The 19,135-nt window shown below is 35.4% G+C and overlaps 1 protein-coding gene across 9 annotated transcripts in view; it reads right to left on the bottom strand.

The window, feature by feature from the left end:
• LOC137639954 (golgin subfamily A member 4-like) overlaps window positions 1–19,135 on the bottom strand; it is a 190,250-nt gene that overhangs the window by 49,319 nt on the left and 121,796 nt on the right. For 8 of the 9 annotated variants that reach the window (XM_068372265.1, XM_068372272.1, XM_068372266.1 and 5 more), the window contains 3 exons: window positions 15,310–15,378; window positions 10,662–10,799; window positions 2,424–2,582 (listed from right to left, as the gene is read on the bottom strand). In XM_068372265.1, the coding sequence (XP_068228366.1) occupies window positions 2,424–2,582; window positions 10,662–10,799; window positions 15,310–15,378 (366 nt within the window). The remainder of the gene's footprint in view (window positions 1–2,423; window positions 2,583–10,661; window positions 10,800–15,309; window positions 15,379–19,135) is intronic. The other variant, XM_068372269.1, reaches the window with a different exon arrangement.

The following is a 19,135-nucleotide window of genomic DNA, read 5'->3' as shown; positions in this document are numbered from 1 at the left end:
GTTGAAAACTTCAAAAGCTCTAAAAATGCCTTTCAGTAGATGGTCAAGGTCCGAGGATGACCAACTAATCTTCGAGCGTCTCATGGCTAGGCGGCGGGGAGAGTCTACAAGGCTTGAGAAGTCGCCCTGGGCAGAGGCAGGGACTCCCAAGCCGAGAACTTCTCCCGTGGCATACCAGACGCTCGATCTAGACGAGAGTTTAGATGGGGGGAAGGCAAAGGCCGTCTTCCCTAAACTCCTCTTGGTTTCCAACCAATCGCCTTAAAGCCGTAAAGCTCTCTTGGACGAGCGAGAGAGTACAAGTTTTGTAAAGGCTGGCATGTCAGCAGGTACGCCTAAAACAAACTCAGACGGCGGCGAACGAGGAGCCACAGAGACAAAGTGTTCGGGAAACAACTCTTTAAAAATGAGCATGACTTTCTTAAATTCCATAGATGGCGGAACTGCTCTTGGTTCATCCATATCTGAAGGATGATCCTCAGGCTGAGGGTCAGCAACGTCCTCATCCGAAAGTTCCTCATCTGACAACTGATGAGAAACAAGCAAAGGGGTTGGCAATGCTTGACACGCAGCGTCCACCCGCACTGGTGCATAAGTGGCGGACCAGGACGCAGCGTCCTGTAACTGCTTGACAGTCTGGGAACTGTCAACAACAACAGGTGTGTGAGGACGCACAGCGTCCACCCGAGACTGCTTAGACCGCCTAGTCTGAGCAGTCAAAACAACTCTAGGTTGCGGAAGTTGACGCTCAGCGTCAAAACAAGTCAACTCCGATGGTTGGCGAACGTCCTGAACGTCACCAGGCGCATCAGCAAGTTGCCTAACGTCCAAATGCGGCTGAAAATCCACACGAGATCGCATCGAGTGTGGTTCTACCCCAACTGCTTGACGTGACTTGGCTACACCAGCGTCAACAGGACGCACAAATGAACGTTTGGGTGGCTGAAGGCCAGGATCTCGATGAGATAAACGGCTAGGCTCAACGGAAACCTTATCGGCATTGTAGTCTTCCATAAGGGACGCAAGCTTAGACTGCATGTCCTGCAGTATAACCCATTTTGGGTCCACGGGAAAGGGTGCGGTAACCGACGGGGTTAGCGTCTGAGACGGCACAACTTTGCCTTGCTTAGGCGGCGAGCAGTCATCCGATGACTGCAACGGGTCCGAACTGTCCCAATGACTACATCCAGGACGTTGGACCTGTCCTGAGGGGACCGACTTCCGTTTAAGAGGCCTAGAAACCTTGCTCCACGGTTTCTTGCGTGAAAAGCCTTCGGAAGACGAGGAAAAAATGGGCTCTCTCGTCTTATGGTAGGGGCGATCTTGGTGAGATACGCCTGATACCATAGAGGGAACGTCTGTTCGCTGATCAAGGCCTCTCGAACCCATAAGTCGTACGACATTACTTCTCCCCTGGGCTTGGGAGCTTGCAAGAGGTCCCGGACTAGGTGAACGACAGGCACGAACAGACGAACCCTCGGTCGCAACACTGTTCACAACACTTTGCGCACTAATCACTTTCCCACTTTCCGCCGTGGCACTATGACACTTAAGTTCCTTCACGTCAGCCATGAGTTGATTACGATCAGTTGCTAACGCTTCAACTCTTTCCCCCAAGGCATGAATATAGCACGTAACATGTCTTGCATAGACGGTTCCTGAGTGCTAGAAGGGGGGTTAGGAACAACCACTACAGGGGAAGGATTAGGTTCAGGGGCATGTGGAGAGGAAAAATCTACAGACCTAGATGAACTCCTCCTTACCCTATCTCTCTCTAGTCTACGTGCATATTTATCGTATTCGAGCCAATCGAATTCCGAAAGGCCCACGCATTCCTCACACCGATCTCCCAATTGACAGGTTTTACCCCGACAATTGGAACAAACAGTATGTGGGTCGAGAGAAGCCTTTGGAAGACGCCTATTACAGTCCCTAGCATTACACTTTCGAAATCTAGGTACTTGAGAAGGGTCAGCCATTTTGAATTAGTCAAAGAAAATTCCAAAAACAATCCAAGTCATCAACAAATAATCTGATTCAATAAAGAGTTCAAGAGTTTATGTTGAGGAAAACACACCTGCACTGCGAAAGCTCAAACCAAAATGAAGTACTTCACCAAATATGTTGAGAAAACTCCAGGTTCTACAGCGAGTATGAATACGTCTTGTCGTCAACGTCAACAGAGAAGAATTGAAGGGTTTGTTTACATGCAAGAGTGGTATCTGGCCGACAGTTGGCGCTGGTGGGCACACCCGCAACCTTCATAGCGATCGCTCGCGAGTTTTTTGAGTGTGTTTTCTGTCGAGCCGCAGAGTTGCAGCTATTATATATTCACCGGCTAAGTTAAATATTTAAAATCTCTAACTCAAACAAACATCAAATAATGAATACAGGTATACAAAACTGTGCTATTATGCTCTTACCTGTTCTTCTAAATGCTGACACGTTTGTTGCATCTGAAGAGTTTCCGACGCTAAAGGTTGAGGGCCACCGTCAACCATCTCCTCCGTTAGCTGCAATATTTCTTCTTCACGTGCTTCCAATAGCTGCTGTGAAGATCTGAAGTCTTCTTCTAGTTTTGCCTGCATCATGAACACAATTCTTTATCACTAGGATGCAATAAATTTGCATAGGCTATAGTATACAATGAAGAAAACTAATGATAAAATAAAGGCTACTTTAGTAAAACTGTACAAATAAAGCTTTTGTACACAAATTAAGAAAAAGTTGTCTAAATAAAATTTTATAAACATCAGTAAACTATTAAAGGAAGAGAAAATCTCAACTGCTCTGAATCTTTTTCAGAGAGGAACCGTAAATGATATATGAGTAAGGGGGCTAAAACTTAAAAGATAGGACATAGAGCAAAATAATAAAATAGATGCAAATCAAACTAATGACAAACATAATTATTATCTTCATAAGATCAATGTGCACAAGATGGATTCCTCATGAAGATGAGGGAAATGAATCAAACGCTTTTTTTTTATTCCTATGCACAAATTTTTTCAGAAAATTAGAATGACTTACCCACAAATTCATGCATCTTTATTTTTATTATAAAAAGGTTCAAATTATCTAATGTTAAAGATGATTATTGAAGGATATATAGCCATTCTTTAGTAAATAGGTTATTTTTCCTTTTGTTTATTCTCAATACAAAATGAAGATTCATAGCATTGCAAGCTTTTAAAGATCACATTTGCATTTAGTTCACTTTCATAAAAATAATTATCATTCCAACTTTACTCATACATGTTACTCATAAGCCCAGACCTAAATCATTTATAAAACATTCTTGAAGTTCATAGCAATCTGAAGGTCAACTTTACTTCATATAAAAACCAACTAATCTGCGTTAAGTAAAGCAAGCACTTTGAAGAGTACTTTTATAAGCAATTACAGGTTCAAAGGTTGCTCATTAATAGGAGAGGCAAGGGACAGGACAATGCCCTATAGGCTGACATATAGACAAATGATCAGCACCCAAGACTATTTCTCCATTCAAGCTAAGACCAGGGAGGGCTAGGCAATGGCTACTAATGACTCGGCAGGTAGACATATAGGCTTCCTCAAGTCCTCCATCCCTAGCTCACACAGATGGCGAGGTTACAAACACTATAAACTATTGACCTTGAGCGCGTCTCAAACTACCGCTATACAATCATGAAAAACAATCTAATGCTCATACAGTATCTATTTTTTCCTATCCATAATCAATGTCCAATCTCCTTCAACCACTTATTTCAACTAGCATATTTTTGAATGAATTGCATTTTCACGCAGACTTAAGACATTTGTGTGTGCACACTGTACTTTATAATAAAATTATCATTATCATTATCAAATACATTTCATATATCATTAAATGGCAACATCATTTATTAATGTAACCTTAATAAGGCCACAAATGTTCATTATTTACATGAAAGACTGATGACTGAACAGTGACACTGTCTAAAATGTACTCTTCAATTGAAGCCTAAAATTATAGAAAGACACTGTTACGTGCCTTAAGTTTCTAGAAGAGCTAGAAGGCAAGAACCTAAATGGGCACAAAAAGAATGAAGAAGTGAGTTGAAGATCAGCAAGAATGTTATGACATAGAAAAATACGACGGAGCCAGGAATCTGGTGGAGGGCCCCTCTGCATTACATGATGTTGGAGGGGTTAGTTATCTTATATAAGACTGTATCCTCTGTAATTTCCTGCTCCTAACCTTTTCTAAAATTACACAGAATTATAGATAACAATAGTTCTTTTATCAGCCAACAGATATTTCTGTTTTCCATTCATCATACATTTCTTAACTCACTTCTCATGGATTGAAATGGATCCAGTTCACACAGTCAGAATCAAAGCATCAACTGTGCCAAATTATAATAAGAAATATTAGTACAATTTGTGCTACTATTAACAGTTCAGAAATTGTTATTATAAACATACTAAACAAAATTAAAACTATCACTAATATGTATAATCAAACTTGCATCCTCATACTAGCCTATACTGTATAATCAAACATAAAAACTAGAAATTGTAACTCGAAATTATTATAAAAGTACAGTAATCCTAAAAATATTGAGAGAATATACTAAATGTATATATTGAGTCAGTGACCAATCATAAAAAATATTCAGTACATACATACAAACAACCAAAACTATCATAATCAATAACAGGAGATTTTAACAAACAACAACAATCATGTGGACCAGTTCATCTCATTCAGGTACTAAATAAAAAACTCACTAATGTGGTCACCAAATCACCACCAGACAACAGAAACCACAAACCACTCCACCAGCCAATCAGAATAAATTACACACACACAAACCCTGCTCCATCAAAACATAATTTGCACCAAGAAAACTGCAAAAGGAAAACAAGATAAGAGTATATAAACACATTCATTTGCATAAATAAAAATTTAAAACCTAATACTCCCTTAGTTTTCTTAACCTCAATACCTAAATCATACGTAAACAAAATGATGAATGTGAATAGTATTTTCAGTTCTTGCTAGAGACACATTACTTTATTAGCAATCTTGCTAATTCTTTGCTATGATGATCTAGAGACCAAAGCTGTGTTACTTATGAATCAAATATTGATCATCAACAAATTTACCCATCAAGGACTCAACTATACTATTTAGGTTTAATATCAAAATCGATGGCAAAAATTAAAGACAAAAAGACGGGTGTATCAGGACAACATCCTAAAGCCAAGGTTTCAGCAGTATACTAAAAATGTGTGTACATGGGAAACCATAAAAGGAAAAAAAAAAGTTGACACAAACTATACAAACACACTGTTATTAAATATGAATGCTTACAGAAAGGGTTATTAATATACAGAAAACATCCAAAGTAATCATGTAAAACAAATATTGTACCTATCAAAATAAGCTTTCCATTTAAATATTGTAAAAAGATGCCTCTTCTTCTTCTTCATATGACTGCATTTCCTTTATTTGAAAATGGTGAACATGCAGTTTCTTTAATCTAAATATTTGCTTTTGCAAAATAAAAAATTCTTATTTAAGAAAAACACTATCCTTATGGCTGAGGTCAGTTTTAACATTTAAAACAATTAGGTTTAGTTGCACTTGATAGTCTGTGTTGCACATGACTTGACCAAATCTTATGCTAGTTTTGCATTTTAGGTAATTATTAAATACGAGGCAACGAAAGTGGCGACAGTCACAGTACAGGGACCTACCAGATAATTAAAGGCTGCAGGTGACACACAATAACAATTATTAAAGAAATCTACATAAGAAGAAAACTAAAATGGACAGTTGAAAAAAAAAACTTACTTTTGAGAAGCCAAGATACAAGATACAGATACCCGCACTACAGATTAATCTACAACCATAATACTACAGTACATTATTTACTAAATACACAAAAACTTAGTCTAATTACTCTATTATTGTACTTGCTTTGGCATATTCACACTATCATTGTAATTAATTACTATAATAAAATCTGAATTGTAAATAAACCTTCAATTATGAGATCACCACTGACATGGCTTGTCCGTTTCCAAATGTTTTTATAGAGGATTAAACACAATTAACAGAGAAATTAGGCTGTTAAATTGGTATCAATTATAAAAAAGATACATTCTGATTAAAAGGACCAACAGTTCTTTTACAGCAACTTATAAGATAGGTATATGAAGTCAAAATTAGGACAAAATAATGAAAATCTTACACGTTGGGATTAACAGCAATAAGATTAATTTAAAATGTTCTCGGAATATGCTGGCCAAATGTACACAGCACTACAAAGATTGCTATACAATATTTGGACTAAGGGGAAGCCTTTAAATAATACTTTTATTAACTGCTCTGCTACTACATAACTATGGAAACAAATTGAATACAATATATAAATTAATTCTATATAATATACACCTGACCAACTCTTTCTATTTAGTTACTTGAACTAATAAAGGTCAATAAAATATTCCTCAAAATAAATATCACTGACATGAATGGCGAGAAAAATTGGAAGAAATTAAAGTAAATACAGCATTAAAATTGAGAACAAGAACTGTATGGAGAATAAGTTGTTCTAAAAAGTAATAAATACAGGGGAAGGTTAATAAATAACTTGACATAAAAAAATATAAAAACACAAAAATTCTAATAAAATTTACTTCTATACTCACCTGGTGTTATACCGCTTCTCCCTGGAAGCATGATTTTATCGGCATTTACCGCCAAAACAAAAATTTCCCATTCCTTTAAACAGACTTATGCCACTAGTAAAGTAATGAAACAATGTAGAGGTTAATGGCAAGAAGTAATGGCTTGGGCTCACCACAGAACCTTTGTCTATTCAGTCTCAAAGGGAAAACTATTCCCTATCCTCTTGACACCATACATCAGTGGAGAGAAGGGTGAGCATGTATAGGAACATCAGATGAGTAAAGAAATAAATTTTATTATAAAAATTCTGTTTATATCTATGAACCTCCCATAATAATCATAATGCTATTCCTACACTCTGATGGCACTTAAAATTTTATTCACCTTTAGTCTAGATTTTTGGTGACAAACCATTCCAAAATACATTTTGAAATATGGGACTCCATATTGTTTCCCTACATGATATCTTATCTCCTAATTATCAATCTAAATAACCCTAACATTATGTTCAGTACCTAAACTAGAATTTTTTAAATTATTAAAAATTATAAATTACCTGAACTCAAACATTTTATTAGACCACATCGCCAGCAGCCACTATAAGACCTCAAGTCCATAAATCTTGATATACAAACCAGGAGACTATCCAAATTTTGAACATAGCACCAAATTCGTCACCCCCTATCTCTAAACTTATCGTAAATTTATGAAGGTGAATTTCCCACCGGATGCAACACAGAGACTGAAAATACAAAGATCCTATGGCATGCATATGCCCTTGCTTCTTACCATCAACTTCTATAGAGTTTCAGAACTTTACTAGAGGCATAAATCTAATGAAAGGAAACAAAACGTGGAATTTTTAGTTTTAGGGGTAAATGACGATAAAAATGTGTTTCCAGAGAAAAGTAATATGAACATCAAGGGAGGTTCATAGAAATGATGGAGAGATGAAATCTAGTTAATGAAGTCCAGGATTTATGGAATAAACATTTTAAAAATTTGATGGAGGTGAAGGATAAGAGAGGTTGGGCTTAATATTGCAAAAATGTGGGACATATTATTGAGGATGTAAGGTGGGACACTATGAATATGAGAGATGGGAGGATACTAAAACTTGAAAAGACTAAAAATGAGAATCTGTTGTCTGAAAAGGTTCCTTAGGAGTAAAGAACCAAATATTATTTCTTCGTTACTGAGGAAGCATGCTCCTATACTCCTATTATATTTTAAAAAACTCGATGAATTCATCCCAACATAACGTAAAATACACAGGCACGTCCCCCTTATTAAAAGTAAAGACCATAATGGATACAGGAAGTATTAGTGGGGCACAATGTTACTGAGTATACCAAGAAATAAATAGGGCACAACTTACATTGAAACTTTAAGAGGACAAAAGAACTAATAAAGGAAGAATAGTGACTGTTAAGATAAGGATGAGGCTGAGTGAAGCTAATGTCTGTTATTAAATGTCTTTGTGAGAAATTTGAAAGTAAGGGAAAAATCTGTAAGACACAATGACCTTGGTATACACTTAAGAACAAAGCTGTAGAGGGCTATATGGAGATTGCAGAGGCTGTAAGGTCATCACATAAGCATTTTTACATCTACTTCCTCCTTTTGGGGTTACACATGAAAAGTTTTCTTTACTCTTTTCTCTTCAGTACTTTAGTTGCCTGAACTACCATGTCTAATTCTTCAAAAATCTCCTTCTCCCAAGCTTCCTGGCCCTTCCTACAGATCTTATTCTCACTAATTCTGTATCTACTGTTTTTCTGGCTAAAAGCTTCTCATTCTTTTTTATCACTAGTCCAAACCAGAGGCCTCTTTTTTTCCCAGCCTCTTGACATAACCTCTCTCTGCCAATTGCTCATTCGTAATACAATCGTCACATTCTACGCTCACGCATAAAAATCTTCATCATCTTTGAGTGCCAATTTTGCGACCGTATAAAGTAATAAGAGGCCTTAGCTACCTATCGTGAACCTTTGTTCTCTTTATTAAAGGGATATCTATAGATAGCAGTAGTCTTGGCTTTCAATTATCAAGTTTTTTAAAGGCCTCTTAAAACTGAAAAATAGTCCAGCATGCTCCTAAGGTTATAGAAATGCTGTATCTTCTTTAAGACTTGCCTATCCTTTGAAAGTGTTCTCAACTCGCACTTTTCTCATGTTAGCTTTAGTAGTACTTCTAGGGCACCAAAAAAACTCTTACTCCATATATATTTTGTAACTCAGCAAATTCTTGTAACATAATATATTACATTTGGTACACAGAACAAAATTGACATACACACCTTTCCCTCAACAACAAGGCCACTTTCCTAAATGTAGCTATTCATTTGCTTAATTTCAAGTTCTCACCTTTCAATTTCACTCTATACTTTTAAAACTTCCTCGTATTGAGAAATATTTCATCGCGTGATCATCCTATTAGCAGTGGTATTTTCTTATAAACATAACCACTATGTGCATTTCATCATGACTTCTGTAATTCAGTATGGCTCGTTTCTAAACTGAACATTATATACTTGCAATATCGTATGGTCTGCATTTATGTTAAACTAAGATTATCCATTGTAATACCTCAGAAATGTTGACTGGTTTCACAAAGTTAAAATACTAAAAAACAACAAGACAATGTAAATAGTACTGGAATACTTGAGGAATTAGACTGGTTTTAAAAGTTAAAAATTATAAAGAAAACAGTACTAAGAATTAGTCTAATGAATATATTAAGAATAAGATTTTAACTTGTAAAACTCTCCACAAATTGAAGTATAGGACACTCAAAACAAGAGCAAATTGAAACATCAATCACTTGTAGTGATAAATAATTTGTCTTTGGCTTAAACCATACTGCATCATATTCTATACTTATGAAGGGCAGTCATTAACGGTGTCAAAATGGAAAAAAAATAAATGAGGGCAATTCATTTCATTGATGCTTTCAAAGCATTTTCCTCTTTAAAATGTTTTCCTTATTTTTATACAGTAATACCCTGCCCTAGTTGTTAATGGGATACTGGAGGACATTAGGGGATTTTTGACGTAAGTCAGATTTTCCTCTTATTAATTGACTTATATATGTTCCATATACATATACTGAACATGAACAAGTACTTGTAATCTGCCGTCAATCTATAAAAATGAGATACCTACATTAATAGGCTTCCATGTGAAGTACAGTACTGTACAGTTCAACACTTGGTCTTTATTTCAAGATGTAGAAACAGACTATGTCAGGAATAACTACATAAAGTGGATTTTATTTATGTGTTTTGAGTGATGTAAAGACGGAATTGAGGTATGTTGAACCAACTTAAACAGGGGTATTACTGTGTATGAAAATATTTTACTCTAAAATCTTTATGAAATCTTGTCAAATATTTTCAGTATATTTAACTGTTTCCATCATATTCAAAGCTGAGTACAGCATTTTATGCTCAACATAGCATTTTTTGTACTTAGCAGTTCACCCTTTCCCTAAAATCCACGCAAATTTTTTTCAAAAACCATTATAGGTATTATAGGTACTAATGCATAATTAGGTACTACCTGTAAGACTACATATTCTACAAGAGTTAATTAAGTAAAGTAATTAAAACCTCGATACTGTAGTAGTAAATAAAATACAGTGATAATTCTAAAAAAAGATACTGTTGTTAGATAGAACATGCATTTGATTAAGAGGCAAAGTGCAAACTATCATCAACATATCACATAAAAATGTACATTAATTCATGGAATGCTAAATAACTTTAGTGGTTGCACATACACAATTTTTTTAAACAAAATGCCATATACAATTCACAACTACTTAATTAGTATCAAATATCTATGCCATGTAATTTAAATAATCATAACAAAGTATTGAGTAATACTGGAAGTAAATGTAAACCAATACAAATACATATGCAGTGTTACTAGTGTGAGTTTTCAGCAATTCACAGTCTGCTTACAAAGCATTATAGTATCTATTTGACCCCAAGATCTACCTGATAGTCATTAAGACTGTGGATCTCCTTCTGCAAAACTTCATTTTCTACCTTTACAAGACCAAGTTCCTCCAAAGCAGAATGGAGGGATTGGTACTCCTCCTTTGTTATAGTGATTGTCTCCTTATCACCTGAATCCTAAAGAGAAACCATTTGTTCTTTACAAGAAGCTAAAATCAAGTTTTCACCTTCCAACCCAACTGAATTAAGAGATTTCATCTGGCAGTGAAATGTAAATCTGACTGAAGATTCTATAGCTCTTCTGTAGTAGTGTACTTTTAGCAAAATAAGATTAGTGTTAATGGAAATTACCTTGCTGATAAAATATAAAAGTTTAAATATAGGAAGAGATAGATAGTAAATTGAAGACCAATTAGAAAATAAAATCTTTAACTCCACTAGTATGAAAATTTATATAGTAGATAGCAATACAATGAAGTCAGAATATAAAAAGCACTAGAAAGTTCAGAGAAAAATATTTTGTTATAACTGAAGGACTCTGAAAATAAATCTGTAACAAAGAAAACAAAAGAAAACATAAAATATAAATTGGAACACAAAAAGAAATTGCTCTATGGCTAAATTTTGCTTCTGCCAATACAGTCACATTAAACTTAAAATAAAAACGTTTCTGTTAAAACTGATATTGAAAGAGTGAATCTAAAAAGGAAATTATTTTTGAATACATGAATTACTGTGAAAGTGATTTTAAACTAACAATGTGAATTACTGCCTTTGGCGTGATAGTGTGAGTATATATATAACACAAACTTGTAAAAAAAATGTTAAAAGTCAGTCAAACTAATGCTGATTACCACCATTACTAATACTTTTTTTGTCAGTTTTTCACTTTATAGAGTTCTTGTCAATGCATTTGTTATGCACTTTCTGCCTGATTTCCAATCAGGTAAACTATATAACTTTATTTACACCATTTTCCAAAATTTCCTGGACCTTCTTTCCGCTACTTCCATATCTACTTTCAAGAAATTACCTCAATAGTTCGTATATTCATTAAGTTTACTTTCCAGCCACTGTAAACCCCATCGGCCTGCAACATTTCCCCCAATAATTTCCCAATAAAAATCTTACCATTTTGTAGATATGCTCCTTCAATATCTCTTCACTTTTCTTTGCAAGCACCTACGTCTTTGTTACATAGAATGGTACTAGTCTTTATGCTTGCAACCTAATTTGTGCCATTCCCTAATGAAATTTTATGTATACTAGTTGGAAAGGGCCGCAAATTTTTTCTTAATAGCGACTTTAAAATTTACTGTCTTTGAATTAACAGAAATATTCTACCTTCACTAAGGTCTGTCCTTCCACCCTGAGTAGTTTTGACATCATCAATCCAGGACACATATTTGCGTATTTAATTCCAGTTAAAAGTTAGATGATCTATTAAAATTGGCACTTGGTACTTTTGATGGCTGCAGAAGGTGCATAAAGGCTGGTTCAAATAATTAAAAATAAAAACAAGACACTAAACTTTATAGCGAAGTCAACAGAGCTTATGTTACGGATGTATGTAAAACAACACTCCGACTGTCTTCCCTGAAGCTGAATGTTGCAAAAAGAAGAAAATCTTCTCAATCATAAGCTACCCTCTACAGGGATAAATAGCTGGGTTACAACTAAACCAAAATCTAGCAGAATTTGTGAAATCTAAGAGAAAAAAAAAGGAATATCTTCTATAATTTTGTTTAACTTCAGAAGTGAAAAAAAAAAATTACTCTTAGAACGAAATATAGATTGTTTCAAAACGTACTCAGTGGAGGAAACTGGTCAGACTAGATTGTGATTTATTACAAAGGACTGTCAAGGTGAAAGAGGAAAATGATAACACAGATGATTACGACGGCCCAATTGGGGTGAGGTGAAACTTACCAACAAATGTTCAGGGTGACTCTAAACACTAGTTATAACATGAATAGCAAACAACAAATGGTGAGGGTATACATTGTAGTGAAAGTGTTATAACAACAACAATGCACAACACTGGGATTAGAGGATTGAGGTTGGAGAAAATAGCTCTACTAGATTAGTCCAAAATCTATCAATACTGCACAGTATTCTAGAAGTTTTATTCCTGCTGTAACCAAGTTGTGGAATGATCGTCCTAATTAGGTAGTTGATTCAGTAGAACATCAAAATTTCATACTTGCAGCGAATGATTTAATGTTGAACACATCTTTTTATAGTTTATATGTGAAAGATCTATTTTAATGTTGTTACTGTTCTTGAAATATTTTATTTCCACTGTTAATTACTTCTTTAGTAGTTTATCTATTTCTTTTCCTCACTGTGCTATTTTTCCCCTGTTGGAGCCCTTGAGCTTAAAGCAACCTGCTTTTCCAACTAGGGTTGTAGCTTAGCTAGTAATAATAATAATAATAATAATTAGCGGATAGGGGCTGGAGAAAATAATTCTACTTGATTAGTGCAAAATCACGGATATCTTTATGTTGAGATAGGAGACCTGCTTTCAAGGTTATTTAACTTAATGTATAAAACCATTGTTGATGGGACTTCCAGAGCTCTAACAGATATCTCAGGAAGACCCTACGGCACAGTAACTTATAACGTCATTTTTTTTTAGTTCCGATTTAGCTAAGAAAAACATGGTGAAAAGAGCAAGGAACATACACGTAAAAAAAACTGAAGAACCTATTTTGTAGAGAGAGGGTTTTGTATAGATATTTAAGACATTGCAACAAGGATCACTGGAGACTCAATAGGACAAAAAACTTTCCATAGACAGTTTCATAAAAATCCCAACCTATATCTGGTTCCAAGTCCTTAGCAAAAGCTAATCATAACTCTTAGCTATGCAGAATAATGTTTGTAAATAAATAATGGAAATATGAGATTCCTTACAGACTCTAAAACCCCTATTCTAGAAGATTCCTGAGAGTTTCTGGCCACAGGCAAATTATTACAATTACGATTTATGGATTTAGCACTGATTGAGTGAACCCTAATGGCCAAGATAACTGACCACAATACTGGTGAAATAGAGCAGCAAACCTTCCATATCAAATAAATATAAAGCAAAACACCCTAGTCTTTTTAACACCCATCAAGAAATAAATTTTTCTTGAAGAGAGGTTATTTATATTATTCCTAGCAATACAAACCTGGGTCCTTTAAAATAAGGAAAATGTCGAGTGGCGATTGAACAGCCATTGAAATCATTAACGACAGGTGGTGAACATGAGTGAGTACCCTAGCCCACCGATCTGCCTGTCAAGACTCCTCACTTTTGACCTGCTAAGGACTGAGAGGAGTGGTTGAGGTGAGGAGTTTAAAATAATTTTTGGTCGCACACACATATTTTCAGATTTTGTCATATTTATGTTGTTAAAGATCTGTTCTATTGCTAGACAAAAGATTATGCCATTTGGAAGCTTATTTATATGGTAAAAAGGAAAATTTTTTCACACACATACTCCAAGAATTTCTAGATACCAGCCATAGCGAACACTGAAATAAATTCTTCAATATTCATATTTATACGGTATATTATAATGTTATGTGCAAGTGCTGGAAAGCTTTTCATGAGAGTACTACGTGCAGTTGTTTGCTGAGCAGTCACCTTATTTATGCTAAATTTGGGTTTTCTATGCAGTTTTTGTGCTTTCTGGGTGAGGAATGGGTTAATGATTTCAATGGCTGCTCCAGCTCCGCTTAACATGATTCCCTATTTCAAAGGACGAAAGATTTGTGTATGCGTAGGAACAAATGGTCTCTCTATCCAAACATATTGTATGACTTATTTAGCCAGTCTGACCAATGCCTAGAAATTGAACTTATAACTGTCATTCATATTGCCTTTCAAGGGTACCGAGTGGAAAAGCTTTATGCTGTTATACTACATAAAATTAAATCTCTAACTTAATCAAAAGAGGTTTTTTTACATTCCTCAACTAGTATCACGGAAGTGGAAGGATACAAAATCTTACTCTATAAATGTACTGTACAAACAACAAAAGATTCCAAGTACAAAAGAGAGGGTCATGAATTCTAAATTGTAATAAAAAAAAATATTATTTTTCATATATTACTAAAAACATTTTTCACACCATCAAGATTGAGGACAACACTAAATTTACCATGCAAACAACGTGTGATAAAAACTGTGTTGCCTATGTTAACAATAAATGACCAGCTACACAATGAAGAAAATAAACATAGTGTAACTGCTAGTGATAACATAGTGAACACTAATAATGATTAAACAAACCATCCTACAAAAAATGTAAAAACAATACAGTACAATAAATGAAACTGGACTTAAATCTAATAAAATCAACATGAACTCTGATTCAATTCCCCTATTCTATCAACTTGATATTAACAAAACATTAGATTTGATAACCTTTCAACACTTTGTACGGTAGCAGTTGTTTTTGCAAGGTAAATTTTATTATATTTAAGCCTATATCTCTGGCAAATTTACCCTACTCAGCATGAGCAAACAAGCCAAATCAAAACATGAAGAGAGTTGACATATAGATAAAAAGAAAAACTCAAAATAAAAAAAGTTCAAAGAATGTAGAGCAAATAAAAAAAACTAGAATACTAAAAATAAACTAATGAGACTAAATTTAGATGCATAATAAAAAAAAAACTTGTTATTACTTACCGAAGAGCTTTCATTCCCACTCCTGGAGACTGGATAAGTTTTTTCATGGCCGGCATCATCATGCATAGACTGTTTTGAGAGTCAGTATTTTAGGCAAGGACAAAGCAAAAATGCAAAGACATTAATATGAACAAATACAATTTCTAAATTCTACCATTAATGATGTTCATCTGAATATCTATCATAAAAGGGACCATTAAAGAGTAAAATGATATTAGATAGCAAGTTGAATTTGCAGAAACTGATATTTTGAAAGTTTTAGAAAAATTAGAAAAATAATGTACTTCTAATAAAATTCATTATTTCTATACTTACCTGATGTTCATAAAGGCCTATTTCACAAGTGTCTACCTTAAAAATTAAAGTTTCAATTTCACTGAAATAGCCATGCCCATACAGTGGAGTATTGAGTGTATATGGCAGTGTATTGCAATAAACATGCTTGGTAAGCTACCATCTCTTATTCTTTTCAGTCTTCTCATTGACCTGGTTAAGAAGCAATCGCGTCTTTTTGCCAGCAAATCAAGATAGTGTTTACTGTGATTTAAGGAGTGTGACTGAAGACATCCTGCTTGGAATTTTAGAAATTCCAATTATTGACTTTTTGTCGTGAAGAACATCTATATTCTTCTTTTTAAAGGTTTCAATGAAAATAATGTTTTAGTGCAAAGAGTCCTTTTTATATATTTACACAAATGTGTCCAGTTCTGTAGACAACCTTTTTCTGACCTGGTATCTATTCATTTACTGATTTGTCAAAAATCATAGGAAAGGCTTTTCATTTAATCATACCATGTAACTCTACCATTTCCTCTGATTTTCTGTGGAATAAATCATCCATTTTCCATATATACTACATGGTATGCGTAAATAAACATTTGATGCACATCTAAGACATGTTCTTATTTCTTCATGTAAAGCGTAAAATTTGCCAGAAAAATAGACAGACAAGAATATATTATATTAGTCAGTCTTAATCATGTGTGTATATTTGGTATATGTAGCCTATATTCGTGTCTGGGGAAGGGCATTTTTGGCTTTGAGGGATGAGACTTGCCACTGGTAAATGAATAAGTAATTACGTTCTTATGATCCCCAGCGGTAAAGTAAAATTCCTCCTTTAAACCCATATCTATATATCCTAAAGTCTATTCAATCAATCACTACAAAAAACTTTGAAGCCCAATTTCTCAAAATATGAAACTGCTTTGGGAAAATTACTCAACTTTTTCTTACATTGACTAATTTTTGTCATTCAAACATAAAAAAATAAGGTATTTTATAGACTACACTTGGTACCCATATACTATTAGATTACCTCATCCGGTAAGTCATTCAGTATTATTTGGACAAAACTATGACATTAGAGGTAGTGCCCCTAATTTGCTCCATGGTAATAAGTTCCAAATTATCCAATCATTTCCAGTTAAGTTTGGTCACAAATGCTCTCAAAGAATTAGATCCAAATCTAATAAAGGCCTTGAAGGTTAAGGTTTATGATATTAGAAGTACAGCTACATCCCTTAATTTTTGCAGAAATCCTTCTTTGGAAAGCCTTGTGGTAGCTCATTGGCATTTGCTAGACATTCTTGAAGAATCCTGGCTTACTTAAAGAGATTGCTGTATGCTCTTAGTTCTGCAGTGACTGCTATTGTGGTGTATTAAGTTTTAGAAGTTCAATTAATTTATAATTTACTTTTTGAAAAATTATACTTTCAGTTACATGTTGTTGGAGTTATATAGATAGGTAATTATCAATAAAACAAATCTTGAGTCCTGTATTTCAATTACTTTAGAAAAACAATCTGGAGTCTTGTATTTTAGACACTTTTGAGATGGTTTGTTACCATTAACCTAAACCAGTTAAGTTCAAAATTTCAATAACTTTATACTATTTTAATTCTATACATGGCCTATCTCTTTCCTTCACTGATCTACTTTCATCAGAGTGTAGGAGTCGGCAATATAAACATAAGGAAAGGTTCATGCAAATCAATGTAATTTCAATAAAATGTTATTTTCATTAGTAAAATAAATTTTTGAATATACTTACCCGATGATCATGTAGCTGTCAACTCTGTTGCCCGACCGAAATCTACGGTCGGGATACGCCAGCGATCGCTATACAGGTGGGGGTGTACACAACAGCGCCATCTGTGAGCAGGTACTCAAGTACTTCTTGTCAACAAGAACTCAATTTTCTCCTCGGTCCACTGGTTCTCTATGGGGAGGAAGGGCGGGTCCTTAAATTCATGATCATCGGGTAAGTATATTCAAAAATTTATTTTACTAATGAAAATAACATTTTTCAATATTAATCTTACCCGATGATCATGTAGCTGATTCACACCCAGGGTGGTGGGTGGAGACCAGTATACATGTTAACAAAGAAGCTAAGTATCCCGTATTTCATTTTATTAGTTATTCAAAAATAACATAAAATAAATAAGTACCTGGTAAGGAAGACGACTTGAACCATTACTCTGCCTTTATTAAGTACGTCTTCCTTACTGAGCGTAGCGGTCCTCTTAGGATGCTGAACGACTCTTAGGTGCTGAAGTATAAAGGGCTGCAACCCATACTAAAGGACCTCATCATAACCTCTAACCTCGGCGCTTCTCAAGAAAGAATTGACCACCCGCCAAATCAACAAGGATGCGGAAGGCTTCTTAGCCGACCGTACAACCCATAAAAAGTATTCAAGAGAAAGGTTAAAAAGGTTATGGGATTATGGGAATGTAGCGGCTGAGCCCTCACCTACTACTGCACTCGCTGCTACGAATGGTCCCAGGGTGTAGCAGTTCTCGTAAAGAGACTGGACATCTTTGAGATAGAATGATGCGAACACTGACTTGCTTCTCCAATAGGTTGCATCCATAACACTCTGCAGAGAACGGTTCTGTTTGAAGGCCACTGAAGTAGCCACAGCTCTCACTTCATGTGTCCTTACCTTCAGCAAAGCAAGGTCTTCTTCCTTCAGATGAGAATGTGCTTCCCTAATCAGAAGCCTGATGTAGTAAGAAACTGAGTTCTTAGACATTGGAAGAGAAGGCTTCTTGATAGCACACCATAAGGCTTCTGATTGTCCTCGTAAAGGTTTTGACCTTTTTAGATAGTACCTAAGAGCTCTAACTGGGCAAAGTACTCTCTCCAGTTCGTTCCCCACCAAGTTGGACAGGCTTGGGATCTCGAACGACTTAGGCCAAGGACGTGAAGGAAGCTCGTTTTTAGCAAAAAACCGAGCTGCAAGGAACATGTAGCCGTTTCAGATGTGAAAACTATGTTCCTGCTGAAGGCGTGGATCTCACTTACTCTTTTAGCTGTTGCCAAGCACACGAGGAAAAGAGTTTTTAATGTGAGGTCCTTAAAAGAGGCTGATTGGAGAGGTTCAAATCTTGATGACATAAGGTACCTTAGGACCACGTCTAGATTCCAGCCTGGAGTGGACAACCGACGTTCCTTTGAGGTCTCAAAAGACCTAAGGAGGTCCTGTAGATCTTTGTTGGTGGAAAGATCCAAGCCTCTGTGGCGGAAAACCGCTGCCAACATACTTCTGTAACCCTTGATCGTAGGAGCTGAAAGGGATCTTACGTTCCTTAGATGTAACAGGAAGTCAGCAATCTGGGTTACAGTGGTACTGGTTGAGGAAACTGCATTGGCCTTGCACCAGCTTCGGAAGACTTCCCATTTAGACTGATAGACTCTGAGAGTGGATGTCCTCCTTGCTCTGGCAATCGCTCTGGCTGCCTCCTTCGAAAAGCCTCTAGCTCTTGAGAGTCTTTCGATAGTCTGAAGGCAGTCAGACGAAGAGCGTGGAGGTTTGGGT

Source organism: Palaemon carinicauda, chromosome 4 (genome assembly GCF_036898095.1).
Source record: "Palaemon carinicauda isolate YSFRI2023 chromosome 4, ASM3689809v2, whole genome shotgun sequence".
In the NCBI taxonomy this organism is placed as follows: domain Eukaryota; kingdom Metazoa; phylum Arthropoda; class Malacostraca; order Decapoda; family Palaemonidae; genus Palaemon; species Palaemon carinicauda.
Note: the sequence above shows the minus strand (reverse complement) of the source record. Positions and strands in the feature narration are given on the sequence as shown.